The sequence below is a fragment of the Microcaecilia unicolor genome, chromosome 2 (genome assembly GCF_901765095.1).
Source record: "Microcaecilia unicolor chromosome 2, aMicUni1.1, whole genome shotgun sequence".
NCBI classification, from domain to species: domain Eukaryota; kingdom Metazoa; phylum Chordata; class Amphibia; order Gymnophiona; family Siphonopidae; genus Microcaecilia; species Microcaecilia unicolor.
The window spans coordinates 498,855,791-498,870,296 of record NC_044032.1 but is presented as its reverse complement, the minus strand read 5'-3'; the positions used below and the strand labels follow the sequence as shown (position 1 = coordinate 498,870,296).

The following is a 14,506-nucleotide window of genomic DNA, read 5'->3' as shown; positions in this document are numbered from 1 at the left end:
GCACGCTGAGGCTGTATTTTCTGATTCCATGCGCAGCTTTTTGGAACAGTCCTGACACACCCTTTCGAGTTACACACTAGTGGAGTTAGACGCCATGCCTTCCAGAATAGCGCGCAGCCAGATGCGCATGCAAATTTTATAATTGGTTGTTAGCACCCAATAATTGATAGTTAACAGCTCATTACTCAAGTTGTGCATGCATCTTGAGCACATGCTCAAATATCAGGACACAATTCCAGATGCCATATATAGAACCCAGGAACATATGTGCATGACAGTGAGCTCTAAAAAAACATTATAGAATTAGACAATTAAAAGACATGGAAACAGTACAAAATGGGTTTTTTTTTCTTTTTACCTCAGGTATCATCAGAAAATCGGACCAAATATTATGTGTCTTACCGTCGAAATAATTTTGTACAAATGAAACTTCCAAAGTATGCCCTGCCAAAAGTGAGTACACAGAATTATTTGTTTGTGTATCCAAACCTCTGTGAAGGTGAAATTTCATTATGCCTTTGTCAAGCCTCACATAGCAGTGTAAGTTTTGGCTAATGAATGATTGCTTTCTTGCCAATATGTTAAGATTATCACTAAAAGATAAGTTTCTGAGTAAATTTTGATTTTTTTTTTCAACTGTTTATATGCAACAGTTTAGTTTGTTGTTCCAGAATAAGTTGTTATGTTGGGTTTTTTTTTTAAGTAACTGCTTAATAAATTCTTTCTATTATGGTTAACCTGTTTACATTTTCTCCTTTGCTGATTCTTTTCCTACTGATTCAAACAGCAGAAGTAAATTTTCAGTGATGTAGATACTTATTATGTGGTTAAAAATAGTCCATGCACTGAAGATTAGTTTGCATGCTAATGTAGTTTAGTGTGCACTGACAAACAAATGATGTACTTCCAGAAATAGCATACACATTAAACAGGTGCCAACCAATAATAACAGGTACAAGGGGTGGACTGACAGTGGTATGGGCCGCCAGGCAGTAAAGGTCATTGGGCCCTCCCTGGCCACTGCCTGCTGCCCCCCAACTGCCACGCTGCCGCCACCCTCTTCCAACATACTACAACCCTCCCTACTGCTGCAGCTGCCACCCCCCCCCCCCCTCGCACTCTACAGCCTCCCGAGCCTCAGTGGGCCCTTCCCGGCCCTACCTTGTAGGGCCCTGGTGGTCTAATGACTTCTTCGTGGACAGAAAAGAACCCCACTCTTTCCTGCCCCCACAGAGGCCACTAGATCACCAGGGCCCTTCAAGGTGGGACTGGGGAAGGCCTACTGAGGCTCAGGGGGCTGAAGTGTGCAGGAGTGGCAGGGGAAGGGAGAGCCTCTGGGCCCCCTAGAGCTTATGGGCCCTCGGGCACTGCCCAGTTGCCCGAATGGTCAGTCTGCCCCAGACAGGTACACACCTAAAGTGGTAGCTACTCTCCATTAAATTGGAGGCATTGTATGCAAAGGTGGTTCTGAAGGGTACATGTGAAACTGTGTAGAATGTTATTTTGCATGAGCTATTTTATGCATGCTTACTAAGGCATAAAAGTTGGCATTCGTTTAAATTAAAGTACAAATTCCCTGTGCTAACCAGCTTAAAGTAACAGCTGGTTAGCACAAAGGATGTCATTCCATCTTCTACTATTATCCCAGCTATGCTTTTTTTTATGGACAACATTCATTCATTCATTCATTCTATTTTCTATAATTTTTTGAACCATCAGAATAGCGAACAGTGCAGTGTATGACCGCTTTTCATATTGCTCTCAGTTCTCATTAGTCCTGGTGATCTGTGTCCAGTTGGATCATCAGAATAGTGAATAACGACAATGCAGTATAGGACTGTTTTTCATACTCTCTCAATCCTCATCAGTTCTTTTTATAAAATTGCATTTTCTCTTCATTTATACAGCAATAATTTATTCATTTACTTATCTTCAAAGTAAATGGCAGCGGGTCCAATATTTGAAGATAAGTAATAGTTTATGACAGTGGGTCTGATTTTGAAGATAAGTAAATGAATATATAAATGAAGAGAAAATGTAATTTTATAAACAGGGACCTAAACCAGCTAAGCACTAATATTCAGCGCAAGATAGCTGGCTATCTCAGCTGAATATTACTATGTAGCTTCTAGCCCGGTCACTGGCTATGTCATTTAATACCAACATTCATTGGCTGACCGGCTAAGTTTAGCAGCCAGATAGACCAACATAAATACCAGATCTATCTTTGGCCCAGTGGCGTTCCTAGGTCAGTATCCCCCAGGGGTGGATGTTCCATGTGGGTGCTCGCCTCGCCCGCTGGTGGCCAGAACTGGTGGCTGCTATGGACTGTTTTCTGCTGTCTTCCATGTTCCAGACTTCAGAGAGTCCGGTCCGGATTTTCCAGGTTGCCAGACTTGCTCTGCTGGTTTGTCCTTGAACAGCAACCTTACTTGGCTGGTGATTGCTGCAGCTGAGTGTCAGCTGCTGATGGGCTTATTAGCTTCTGTGAGCCTTGCTTGCTTTGCCTTGGTATCAAAGGTCTTCCATGAGTTCCTGTTGGTTTGTTTTAGTTCCTGCTCTGAAAGTTTCCTGTGTGTTTGACCCTGCCTGTTCCTGGACATCTCCTGATTTCTGCCTGCCTAAAGACTCTGGTTAGTTTATGGATTACCCTTGTTTGCCGCCTGCCTAGAGACTTTGCCTGGACCTGATTACTGCTTTTGTTAGCCACCTGCCTGTTTGCCTGGATGTGATTGTTTGCTGCCTACTATTAAAGTCTCTTCTAGTTATCCTGTGGTTCCTGCCTGTTATGTTCAACCTTGCTTTTTGCTTGGGTGATTTGCCTGCCGCTGCTGCTCCTCGGCAGTGGTTCAAGGGCTCACAAACCTAGTTGCTGCGTTGAGAACGTGACAGTGGATCACCACTGCACATCACCTCCAGGCAGCTCTTCCCCCTGGCACATCACTTCCTGGGGGTGCAGGAACCAGCTGCATGGCTGCTCCCTGTGCCCCCTTCCAGCGTGCACCTGGGGTGGACTCTCCCCACCGTCCCACGCTTGGTATGCCACTGCTTTGGCCGCTATAACTTAGCCAGCTATGTTTTTAGCAGCCAAAAAAAAAACCGGAAATTCAATGCCAGTCACTGGATACTACTACTACTTCGGCCTCCACATTGAATTACTGGGTTCGCCACCGACCATGGAAGTTAGCCAAGCTCACTCCCAGGGTCTCAATATCAGCCCCAATGGTCTTTATTTTAGAAGCAGTTTTTATGATCTACATGTGTAAATACCGGCGTGTATACGTGTTTATTACATACTTGCATGAAACTCAGTTGTAGAAAGCCATATTTACATGTCCATCTGCACTATGTGTAGTTTATAAGGGGTGTGCTTTGGGTGGAGCTTGGGCAGAACCAAAATCTACATGTGTATTCCCCATTTCTGAAAGAGTATTTTTTTAGGTTTCAAAACTTTCCGCCAAGGTACACCTTTATATCTGTCCTCACTAACTATTCCATACTCCTTGCCACATGTGTTACGTTCTATTAATGACTACCGTATGGTTCTGGCAGGGCCTCATCTTGCCCAGCTTGAAACAACCCGTTGTACGCATTCTTTTTTGCTGCTGTCCCCCATCTCTGGAATTCCATGCCTCTATCCCTTCGTAGTAAACGCAATATAAAGAAACAAGGCATTATTTAAGGCTTGGCTAATCCAGTTGGCTTACTCTATTTGATCAGGATGACTTAATTGTCTTGTGTGTCTGTATTATTTTAGATTGTAAGCTCTATTAAGCAGGGACTGTCTCTCTATGTCAGGTGTTCAGCGCTGCGTGTGTCTGGTAGCGCTATACAAATGCTAATAATAATAATAATAATAATGACTTCAAAGGTCGCTGGTACCTGAGAGAGGGAAGCTTTATATGTTTGCTTGTGATGTGTGTGTTGCATCTTGTGTATGTGCTAATCTTTCCTATTAAAATACTGTAGTCCCTTTTTCTTTGCTTTCTTTTTTATTTTTATTGTTAACCTTGTTCTGCTTGTCCTGATATTCCAGCATCGGGATTTACAGCTATTCCTTCACATGTATAGAATGTGCTTCTTTGAGCCAGCCCTTTATAGGAGGGATTAAGGGAGTTCTCCCTCATAATCTCCCATTGCTTATTTACCCCTTCCAAACTGAAAATAAATAAGGATTGCAGCTTCTATTGTTAATTAGTGACTTGTATAGTGTAGGTGACAAAATGGCAATATGGACATAAATTGTGAAGTAGCATTTTGTACGATGTAGAGTACTAACTTGCATGTATAACTTAGTAAATTGACAGATTCCTCCATTAAGTTTTTCAGTGTGCTCAAAGACACGTGCACTCCTGCATGTATTTTAGAAGATTCTACATGTGCAGATCCTTTTCTAAAATTGGAATTGTACAGACGTCTTGACCTGGAACTAACAATTCTGATTTCTACATTCTGTCTAAAATGGAGCTTCTTGAATGCAGACAGCTTGGTGTTTGAAAAATTGGCTGGTTTTAAGAACTGGAAAATATGTGCATTCTGTACATTGGGGTTAGATGCACTGTTGAAAATGTACTCCTTAATGCTCTTGTCCCCTCTGCTGTACTGACATCGTATCTTATCTATGTTATATGAAAGCTGATTATTATGGTGTATCGTTTGTATTCTACTGACATTTGTCATTTTTCTGCTATGTGACTGTTCCATCGTGTTGTTTTAAAGTGTGTATTTCTTACACTGTATCATATTATTGCTATTAGTAGGATTTAATTTGTCTATCTTACATCACTGTTCTAATTGTTTTATTATGCTGACATTTGGTCATTTTACTATTGCTATGCTGTTACTATAATGTAAATGTTGCACATTGCTATGGGTGAATGTCTTCATAATGGCAATTAATATATCCTAATAAGTAAATAAATAATATTTTAGTCCTGGGAAGACACATGGAATTGGGTGGAACCTTTGCAATTTACCCAGAGTGCAAAATATGATAGTGAAAAAACATGTTTGTTTGTTCTATGTAGATATTAGCGATCATGTTATCACAAGTCTGTATTGATATGAAGATATTTAAATGAAACTCTATAAAGGGGATGGGATTTGATATACTGCCTTTCTGGTTTACATATTATATACAGGTATTTCTTTTGTACCTGGGGCAGTGGAGGATTAAGTGACTTGCCCAGAGTCATAAGAAGGTGCATTGGGAATTGAATCCAGTTCACCAGGATCGAAGCCCACTGCACTAACCAGTAGGCTACTCCTCCACTCCTATAAACCTATAAAAGTTTTTTTAAGTGCTTTCGATTTTTAGGGTCAGCAGATGCACATCTTCAATAGGACTACCCATTCAGAATTCAGATTTTTGGTATTGTAAGGTTTGATACATAGCAGCCAAGCTAATCAAGATCCATCATTCCCTGATACAACGTGTAAATAATGAGGGGAAGGAGACAGTCTTGCTTTGGACTGTATGAAATTTCACTTCCTTTCAATTTTCCGTGTGCTAATCAGCAAGCCACCCTCACAGAAACAGAGTAAAAGGCAGCCCTCATTGATTACCAAAATTACAGCAGATATTTTCTTTCTCTCCTTCACATATGAAAATACACCTGCCAGTCACAAGATCCTTTGCTCTAGATCTGTCTTGAATTCATTCACTTGCTGATCTGTTTTCTTCTTATACTTGCCTTTTTAGCTTTTCATTTCTCTTTTCTGTTTTCCTTACCTGTTCACGTATACTAGGTTTTACTTTCTGTTTTCCCTGCCTGTTCTTGTATTTATTTACTTTAGTAAATATTTCTCTCTAAGTAGTCTGTCCTCCTGTCAGGCCTGCCTTCCCTTCCCAACATCTCGCACATGGTCTCCATTTCCCTTAACCCTTCTCCAGCTTCATCCTTCCCCAATTTTGTTTCTCCCATCTTCTTTTGTCCTACCAGCTCATGCCTCACCACTCATCCCCACAGCCACCTCAGATCTGTCTGGCATTGTTGTAACAATTATCTTCCCCTTTCCAAATAGTCTTTTCTTTCCTTCTCTTCCTCTTCCTGTATGCTGACCGTGCCAGTCATATGCATTACCCTATAAAATTGCAATGTTCTGGAAATTTCATCTACCTTATTTTCCTTCTCAGGTTCAAAACAGAGATGATAGAGGTTTCATAGTTGTTTCTTAGAATAAGATGCCAGTACGTATTGAGGGAAATGACATGCCACACGTTATAATGGCCATAAGTGGCAATCCTTGTGATATACTCTGTACATGTATGAAAGAAACATTAATGCTTACCAGCATTCAACTAACTTTGCAGTTATGGTTTATTAAACTTGCTATACCATTTAACTTATACAATAAAACAGTGGTTTACAATAAAATAAAATGGAAAAACAGAAAAGAACTCCATCAATGAGACAGTAAAGAACACTCATCAAAAAACAATCACTTAATGAGCCCTCAACCCGTAACCCATTAGGGAGTGTGTTTCACAATGCAGGTGCTAAATTAAAAAATGCTTCAGCAGGTGTGGCCTTCCACGATTGTGGGATAAAGCAGGCATCTTCAGTTTATGAGCAGTAACAGCCCTCCGTGCCCTCTCAGCACATATGACCTCACCAACACAGTAAGGGAAAGAGAGGATCCATTGTAAATTGCCCTTTGCACTAATATAAAGATTTTAAACATATGGGTATTGCATTGGGAGCCATAAAAGGCACATAAAGTGGAAAGACGTCATCAAACCTGTACTACGCAGCTTCTCAAGTAAGCGCAGAAAAACGTTTTGTGGTATTTTGCCTGTTTTCACGCTTGCATAAACTACTTTTTAATATATATTTTTTAAGGAAGCATGTCATGGGCGGAGATTGGGCGATCCGGTGTTGTCCAGCTAACTCGTTATGATTAGTATACGCTAACTGAATAATGTGGGGGCACTTAGGGCTAGATTCTATATATGGCAGCAAAAAAAATCAGTACCAAGAAAGCGCTATTCTATAAGCCATGCTTAAATTAGGCATGGTTTATAGAATAACAGTTATTCCCAGGAATCACGCCTAACTAGGCCAACCGAAACATGGTGCAAATGTAGACGCGTGTTCCTGTTATTCTATAACAGCGCACATTAATTTAAGGAACACCCCCCATTACACACTTACCCCTCTCATTTCCACACCCCCTATTTCCAATTGTGTGTAAATTTTAGATGTGTCAATGCCAATTAAATCTAATTAGTGCCAATAATTGGCTTGTTAAAAAACCAATTATTGGTGCTAATTGGCTCATTATTCAATTAAATTGCACATGCAAATTGAGCACATGCCCAAATTTACTCATGCAATTTTTGGCAACTTTTCTAGAATTAGGGGGTTAGCACCTCCTAAATAAGAGGTGGTTAGTGCTCCTGTGTTAATGTTTTGCAGGACTCACGTGCTAATGCCAAAAAAGAAAAGAAAAAGCCCTAACAAATGTCATGTTATATCTGGGTTTAGCACATGGGAAAGTCATGTGTTAACACACACCAAGCCCAAATTTTACTGCACTTTAGTAAAAGGGCCCCTTTGAATGTTTTTCCTGCTAGCCGTGGACTCTTCATTTCAGGTTTTATTAGCAACTATGCTCATGTTTTATTTCCTTGTTCATTAGTACCGCCCTTTTCAAATTGTATTGTATCTGCCTACTCTTATCTCCCAAGTGTTAATCTGGTTGGTTGTTCTATTTTAATGCTTCTGTTTTGAAGTTAATTTTTTTAGATTTTTGCAGAGCTGGACACCACTATTTTAGGTGTTAGCAGACTTCTCTAAATTTTATGATGTCACACTATCACCTTACCCACTCTTATCTTTCCTTCTTACTTTTTCTTATGTTTTTATCTCATCCCCCTTCTGCTTTTATTCTGCAGTGCACAGAAGCCAACGTGTGTGGCCATTTGCAGTATAACTTGCCCAAACAACAATGAACTAACTGTTCCACAAAATTTAGTAAACCTAAAAATCAAAAATTGTGGAAACCCTACACATCCAAATAACAATTGAATCAAGTTATAAAAGATATTTTCATTGCCTCCAAAGGGTGAAACTGTTCAAGCAGAATAAATTAAATTGAATTAAATAAGCAAAATTGAATGGAAAATATTTTTGAGGATTTTTAGTTGATGATTGGTCCTAGTCAGAAGGAGCCTCGGCTTCTGAAAATTCAAGTGGGTTATGCCCAGCCGATGGCAATTACCTTTGACTCCTGGGGCTTTCTTTTTTCTCCTTTTTAAGTTAACAAAAAAGTTTCTTAAATATATAACAAAATTCCTGAAAAAAAGTGCTTCCTGTTTGAAGAACAGTTTCCGTTGTCACTTGATTCAATTGTTATTTCTTGCTGCGGTAAAAATAGCCTTAGCATGTGGGAAAGACCTGTGTAAGTGTGCGCTAAGGCCACTTTTTGCCACAGCTTAGTAAAAGGATCCCATTCTATTTTATAATTTTTATTTATTTATTTATTTATTTTCTGCATTTATATCCCACATTTTCCCACCTCTTTGCAGGCTCAATGTGGCTTACAAATACCGTAGTGGCGATCGCCATTTCCGGAATAGAAATACAGAGTAATATTCCAGTAAAGAATTTAGAAAATACACAATAAAATTAGAAGAAAATAGTTGAACAATTCATTTCAGGTATTTGAGAACAAGGGTAATGAAAAGTGTTCAATAGTAACACTGTGATAAGTAACCAAAAAAGAGTAGTTCAATGTTAACTAATTCTGGTACAGTATTGGTGTCATATTTTTAAGAAGGATACTTTTGATAAGTCTTTTTGAACAGGTAAGTCTTTGATAGTTTCCGGAAGGCTGCCAAATCGTGTGTTGTTTTTATGGCATTCGGCAGTGCATTCCAACGTTGCGTGCAGATGTAGGAGAAGCTAGATGCATAAATTGATTTATATTTAATTTAAATATTGATTCCAAGAAATCTAGTTAGAATGTAAGGTGGTTTCATTAACTTTTTTGAAATGATCATGGAAACTTCATGAAACAAAAATGCTAAATTGACCAGCATACCACAGTTCTAATTATATCTGCACAGGATATCAATGGGCAGTTAATGTTCTGGTTTAAAAGTTTATTATTTCACCTTATGCCTTTATCTCCTTGAGACAGGATGCTAACTGCCAGTAAATTGCTAGTTCATTGTAGAGTATTGTTTGATTAACAAAAAAAATCATAATTAGCATGAGAGATGTGCTACCATTATCTTATCGTGTGGTTGTTGCCAGCTGTAGTCTGCTTGGTCATACACTCTTTGTTCAAATAATTTAACAATGTTTTCCTGAGAGTCCTCAGGATCCCTCTTCAACATTTCACTGATTATACTACAAAGAAATATGTTCTAAATTAGTCAATAGCAGAAATTGGTAGAAACCAAAAGGGCAAATAATTTAAAGAATACCTCAAGTAAGTGACCTTACATAAATAATGCCCTCCCCCTCCCCCTGCATATTAATAACTAGTAAAAAAAAACTCCGTGGAAGGTGACTCGTGAGAGTGCTTTTTTTTGGGGGGGGGGGGGCAGTTCCCAGCCTTTGGAATCAGCTTCCCCCAACTTTGTGAATAAAATCAACTTTGCATAAATATAAGGGGTTATTAAAAGCCCATTTTTTTCTCAGGCATTTGGGTTGCGGAAGATATAGGGCTCTCAGAGGGGCGCCATCTGCAAAGTGTTTTGCATGTTTATGTATTTTATTTCGATGTGTCTGTAAGATTGTATATGGTAGTCTCTTTCCATTAAATATGGAGTTCTTATTATATGCTTTTATATTATTTTACATATTGTAAACCGCTTTGATCTTTTTGGCAAGTGACTCATTTTCAAAGCACATAGACTTACAAAGTAAGTCAGTGTGCTTTGAAAATGAGCACCTGTATATCTGGAATAAGATCAGGAGGTTCTAGTTCCATCGCCCCTGGAGAAGTACAGGGGGTAATGAGTTGTTATAAAGCTCAGTGGAAGTAATTACTGAACATATAACTCTGATTGCTAATTTTGCTCTTGAGTTGCTTAGGAATAATATTCTTTGTTTATATTTTTGTCATATGTCTGCGATCTCCCATACAAGTATTTCTTGATTTCTCTAGGGATATACAAAGAAGAGAATGCTTATCTTTAAAACTAAGAACTCTAGCTCTGGGAGTGGTATTCCTGTTGAAGTTTCCCTGTAAATGTTTTGTGATTTTGAGTGATCAGCTTGGTAATTTTCTTGAAGCCAGGGGGTGGTGGTGGGGTACGGGATAAATCTGGGATATTTATGTAACAACATGTGCTAAACCGGCCGCTGTAGGCAACTTTCAATCACATTTTAATTTGAAAGGTGGTATATCAAATTTCAGTATATCAAATTTTAATAAACATAAACATTACACTGTGACCTAGAACACCAGTACACCTACTACCGGTAAAGAAAAAACAACAAGTGGGACTACTGCAGATCTCTATACAAACTACATGCAAACAGAATATTACACCTTGGTCACAGGCAAAACAGCCACAAAGGAGCCAGTTCTGTGAGTCCAGTGGATGCTGAGTACCTCCAATACTGAGCAAGCTCCTTCATTGTGTCCAGGGAGGGGTTAATTGCACCCCACCCCCAATCGTTCTGAAATGTTGGCACCTATGCACAGACAGATCCTCACCAAATGCAGATCACAAAATAGAAATATGAAAACAAAAATTGAACCGGTAACCCCAATAAGTCAAAATTTACCACAACACTAGGGAGAGAAAAAAACAAACAAATTAATTTCCTCTTGTACTGAACACAATGCAAAGACATTCATGATGCACATTTCCCAAAACAGACCTATTGCAGTTCATAAATTCAGAATAAAAACACTTTTTTTTTCCTTTGCTGCCTGGGCATTTTATTTTTCTGATCATTCTGGTGCGAGTGAGTTTCTCTCTTCTGCTTTCCTGCCTGTCTTCTGCTAACTCTTTCCAGTTGTTGCTGCTTGTTGGTCCTTTCTCCTTGCTTCTGTTTTCTTCTATTCCCTCGCATCTGTCTCTGACATATTGATCTTTTCTTTCTTTCTTTTCTGCCTTAAATTCTTGAATGGTATTAATCTACAAACAAATCTTTTCCAGAGACAGAGAAGGGGTAAAACTAGAGGGCATAAATTGAAGTTGCAAGGTGGTAGATTTAAGATTAACATCAGGAAATACTTTTTCACAGAGAGGGTGGTGGATGCCTAGAATACCCTCCTGGTGGAGGTGGTGGAGACAAAACAGTGACAAAATTCAAAAATGAGGGATAGATACAAAGGATCCCTAAATAGAATGAGGATAGTATCAAACTAGAACTTAACACATCAACAGTTATAAGTTCATTCAGTAGGCCTTTTACAAAGACGCACTAGTGTTTTTAGTGCGCGCTAAAAATAAGCATGTGCTAAACGCTAGAGATGCCTGTATATTCCTGTGGGAGTGCTAAAAATGCTACTGCACCTTTGTTAAAAACCTCCTTAGAATGGATAGGAGTGGTTCTTAGATGGCAGCTCCAGCAGTGAGGAAGTGAAGCCAATGCTGGGCAGCCTTCTATAGTCTGTGTCCCATATATGGCAAGGGAGATCATGATGGACTGGTGTGGGTTTCGATGGCAATTCCAGTACTTGGGAAGTAGGGCCATTGCTGGGCAGACTTTTATTTTATGGCCTGAGCCCTGAAAATGGCAAAGACAGATCAGGATCAAGTATGCATACTTTTTATACCACATTTATGTTATATGCTATGAGTGTGGGGAGGAGAAGACATCGTAGAGTGGAACTTAGTAAATAAAATGTTGTACTAACACTATTGGATTGTTGGTTAAATGAAGATTTGATATTAAGTGTGACTGTTGGGCAGATTGGATGGACCATGCAGGTCTTTATTGGCCAGCATTTGCTATGTTACTATGCCTTTCTGTCCATGCAGATTTCACCTTCTTTCTCATCCTCCAGTTCTCCATCGCCTTCTTTTTATTTTTTACCTACCTATCAGCTTTCCATCTTCTTCTCGCAGTAATTCTCCTATTTTCACACTCACTCCTCATCTCATATTCCCATCTGTCACCCATTAACACATTTCTTCCCTCTATACTCACTGTTTTCTTCTCACTCATATCCTTGGAACCATGAGGGAGAAGCCATGGAGGGTTATTATCATGTTCAGCATCTCCCCTCCCTCCACCTTTGTAGTTCAGCAGCTTCTTTCCACCTCCCTTCACTCTTATAGCCCAACATCTATCCCTCTCTCCCTCCCACCCAGCCATTTGTAGCTTAGCATCTTCCTGTCTTCTTGTTTTTCTCTCCAGTGATCCAGCATTTCTTCTTCTCCCACCTCCCTCCAGTGGTCCAGCATGTCTCTTTTTCCCCCAATGATTCAGCATTTCTCCTTCCACTTCCCATAGTCCAGGATGTCTCCCTCTCCCCCCCAAATAGACTAGAATGTCTTCTCTCCCCACCCCCTTCAAAAGTCCAGTATGTCTCCCCCCATTCGCCAGCATTTCTCCTTCTCCCCCAGTGGTCCAGCATTTCTCCCCCCACCCAACGTCCCATCATTTCTCTTCCCCCCCCCATGATCCAGCATATCTCCTCCTCTCCCCACCCTCCAATGTTCCAGCATTTGTCCTCTCTCCCTCTTCCCAGTGTTACAGTATGGCTCCTCTCTCCCCCCTTCAATGGTCTAGCATTTCTCCTTCTCCCTCCCCCATTGGGCCAGCATTTTTCCTTCTGTCTCCCTCCCTCCTCCAGTGGTCCAACGTGTCTCCTTCTCTCCCCCGCCCCATGGTCCAACATTTTTCTTTCCTGTCCCTTACCCAGCCAGCAATCCCCTCTGTAGCTGGCCTCTTAAACACCTGCCCCCTCCACCAGTATACCTCTTAGAAGCCATTTTTGCTTGTAGGGAAAGAGAAAGGGGATGGGATTTGATATACTGCCTTTCTGTGGTTACAACCAAAGCAGTTCATGTATTACATACAGGTAGAGGCCGCCGGCAGCATTGCACACTTCTCATGCTGTCTCCACAGCCTTCTGTGTTATGCTTTCTGCATATGTGGGAACAGGATGTTGCATCAAAAGGAAAGCTGTTAGGAGAGCACCAGCAGCATGTATGCGTCACTGCAGGTGGCCTCTACAAGCAACAATAACTTTTAAAAGGTACCTCTGGATAGGGGATGTTGTTTAAGAGGTCAGGGGAGATACCAGATTGCTGGCTGGGCAGAGAAAAGGAAGGACAGAGAAGGTGGAACATAGGGAGAGTCAGCGGGTGGGGAGAACATGAGGAGGACAGTGATGTCACTGCCGAACTTGCTAGAAGTGCCGAAACAACGTCCCACCCCATTTTACCATAAATTTAGCTCTGCCTGTCATTCAGTGGGAATTTAAATTAAAAACAAACACAGGCAGACCAGGGAGGCCCAAGGAAGACAAGAGTTGCCCTCCGAGTCCCACTTATACCTTCATCACATATGTACAAGCAAAAACTTAATAAAGGTAGGTCAAATCTTACCTTGCAACTTTGTGGAATCCTATTCCTGCAGGAAAGGCCAGAACTAGACCTGGTTTTTGTTAACCTTGAAGACAAAAAACTAGTGCACACTGAGTCTGTGCAGCGCTGTCAGGGACAGGGCTGCAGGAAGATGTAACTGCATTCCAAGAGACACTTATTCTTAAGTTTATCACACCTGTGAAGGGAGCAGAATTTATTATTCTTTTATTAATAAATTTATAAAGTTTGATTTACTTTCATCCCTCTGAGTGGCTATGGCTGTTAAGGCTCCGCACCCGCACCCACACCCTCGCCCGCGCTGCTACACCCCCATTGAAAACTGAAGAATAAAAGGGGTTTGTAGTTGCCACCTGCCAGCAAATGTAACCCTTTCTTTGAATACCAAGCTCTATAAGTTTGTTGCATTCTTCAGTAAGGCAATTGCAAAGGCTTATTATAAACACTGATAAAAACTGAGTTCTAGTACTTTAAAAGTGCATATGTGAAATAACTAAGCTGAAGGAATGCCTTTCTCTCTCTTCTATGGATAAAAGCACATCATTTACAAGACTTCTATCAATGCAGATAAATCTTCCTGAATTAAATTCACACCTGACATTTAAATTAAATTCCCGTCTGACATTTTGTGCCTAACTACATTCCATACAGGGAGATTGTAGGATTTCACAGAAAGGCTGAATGCAGTTCTTAGGGGGGGAAAAAAAACATATTGAAGCACAGTACATAGGTTCATGGCAAAGAAAACTGGGCATTGTGCTGCTCGTATGGTGTGATGCTTGCCGAAGCTACTTCTTCTGTTCCTGTTCCATTGTTTCATTCCTTTCTTTCACCCATCTTTAACCCTTTTTCATTCATTGTTACATTCTGCAGTATTTTTCACTCTATCCTCCTCTTTCCATCTTTCTCTTTTTTCTCATCTCTCTGACTCCTTGCTCCCTATCAGGCTTATATTCGAAAGAGAAGGGCGCCCATCTTTCAACA

The 14,506-nt window shown here is 40.4% G+C and overlaps 1 protein-coding gene across 2 annotated transcripts in view; it reads left to right on the top strand.

The window, feature by feature from the left end:
* SORCS2 (sortilin related VPS10 domain containing receptor 2) overlaps positions 1-14,506 on the top strand; it is a 1,538,136-nt gene that overhangs the window by 1,299,563 nt on the left and 224,067 nt on the right. For both annotated transcript variants that reach the window (XM_030191157.1, XM_030191158.1), the window contains one exon: positions 364-453. In XM_030191157.1, the coding sequence (XP_030047017.1) occupies positions 364-453 (90 nt within the window). The remainder of the gene's footprint in view (positions 1-363; positions 454-14,506) is intronic.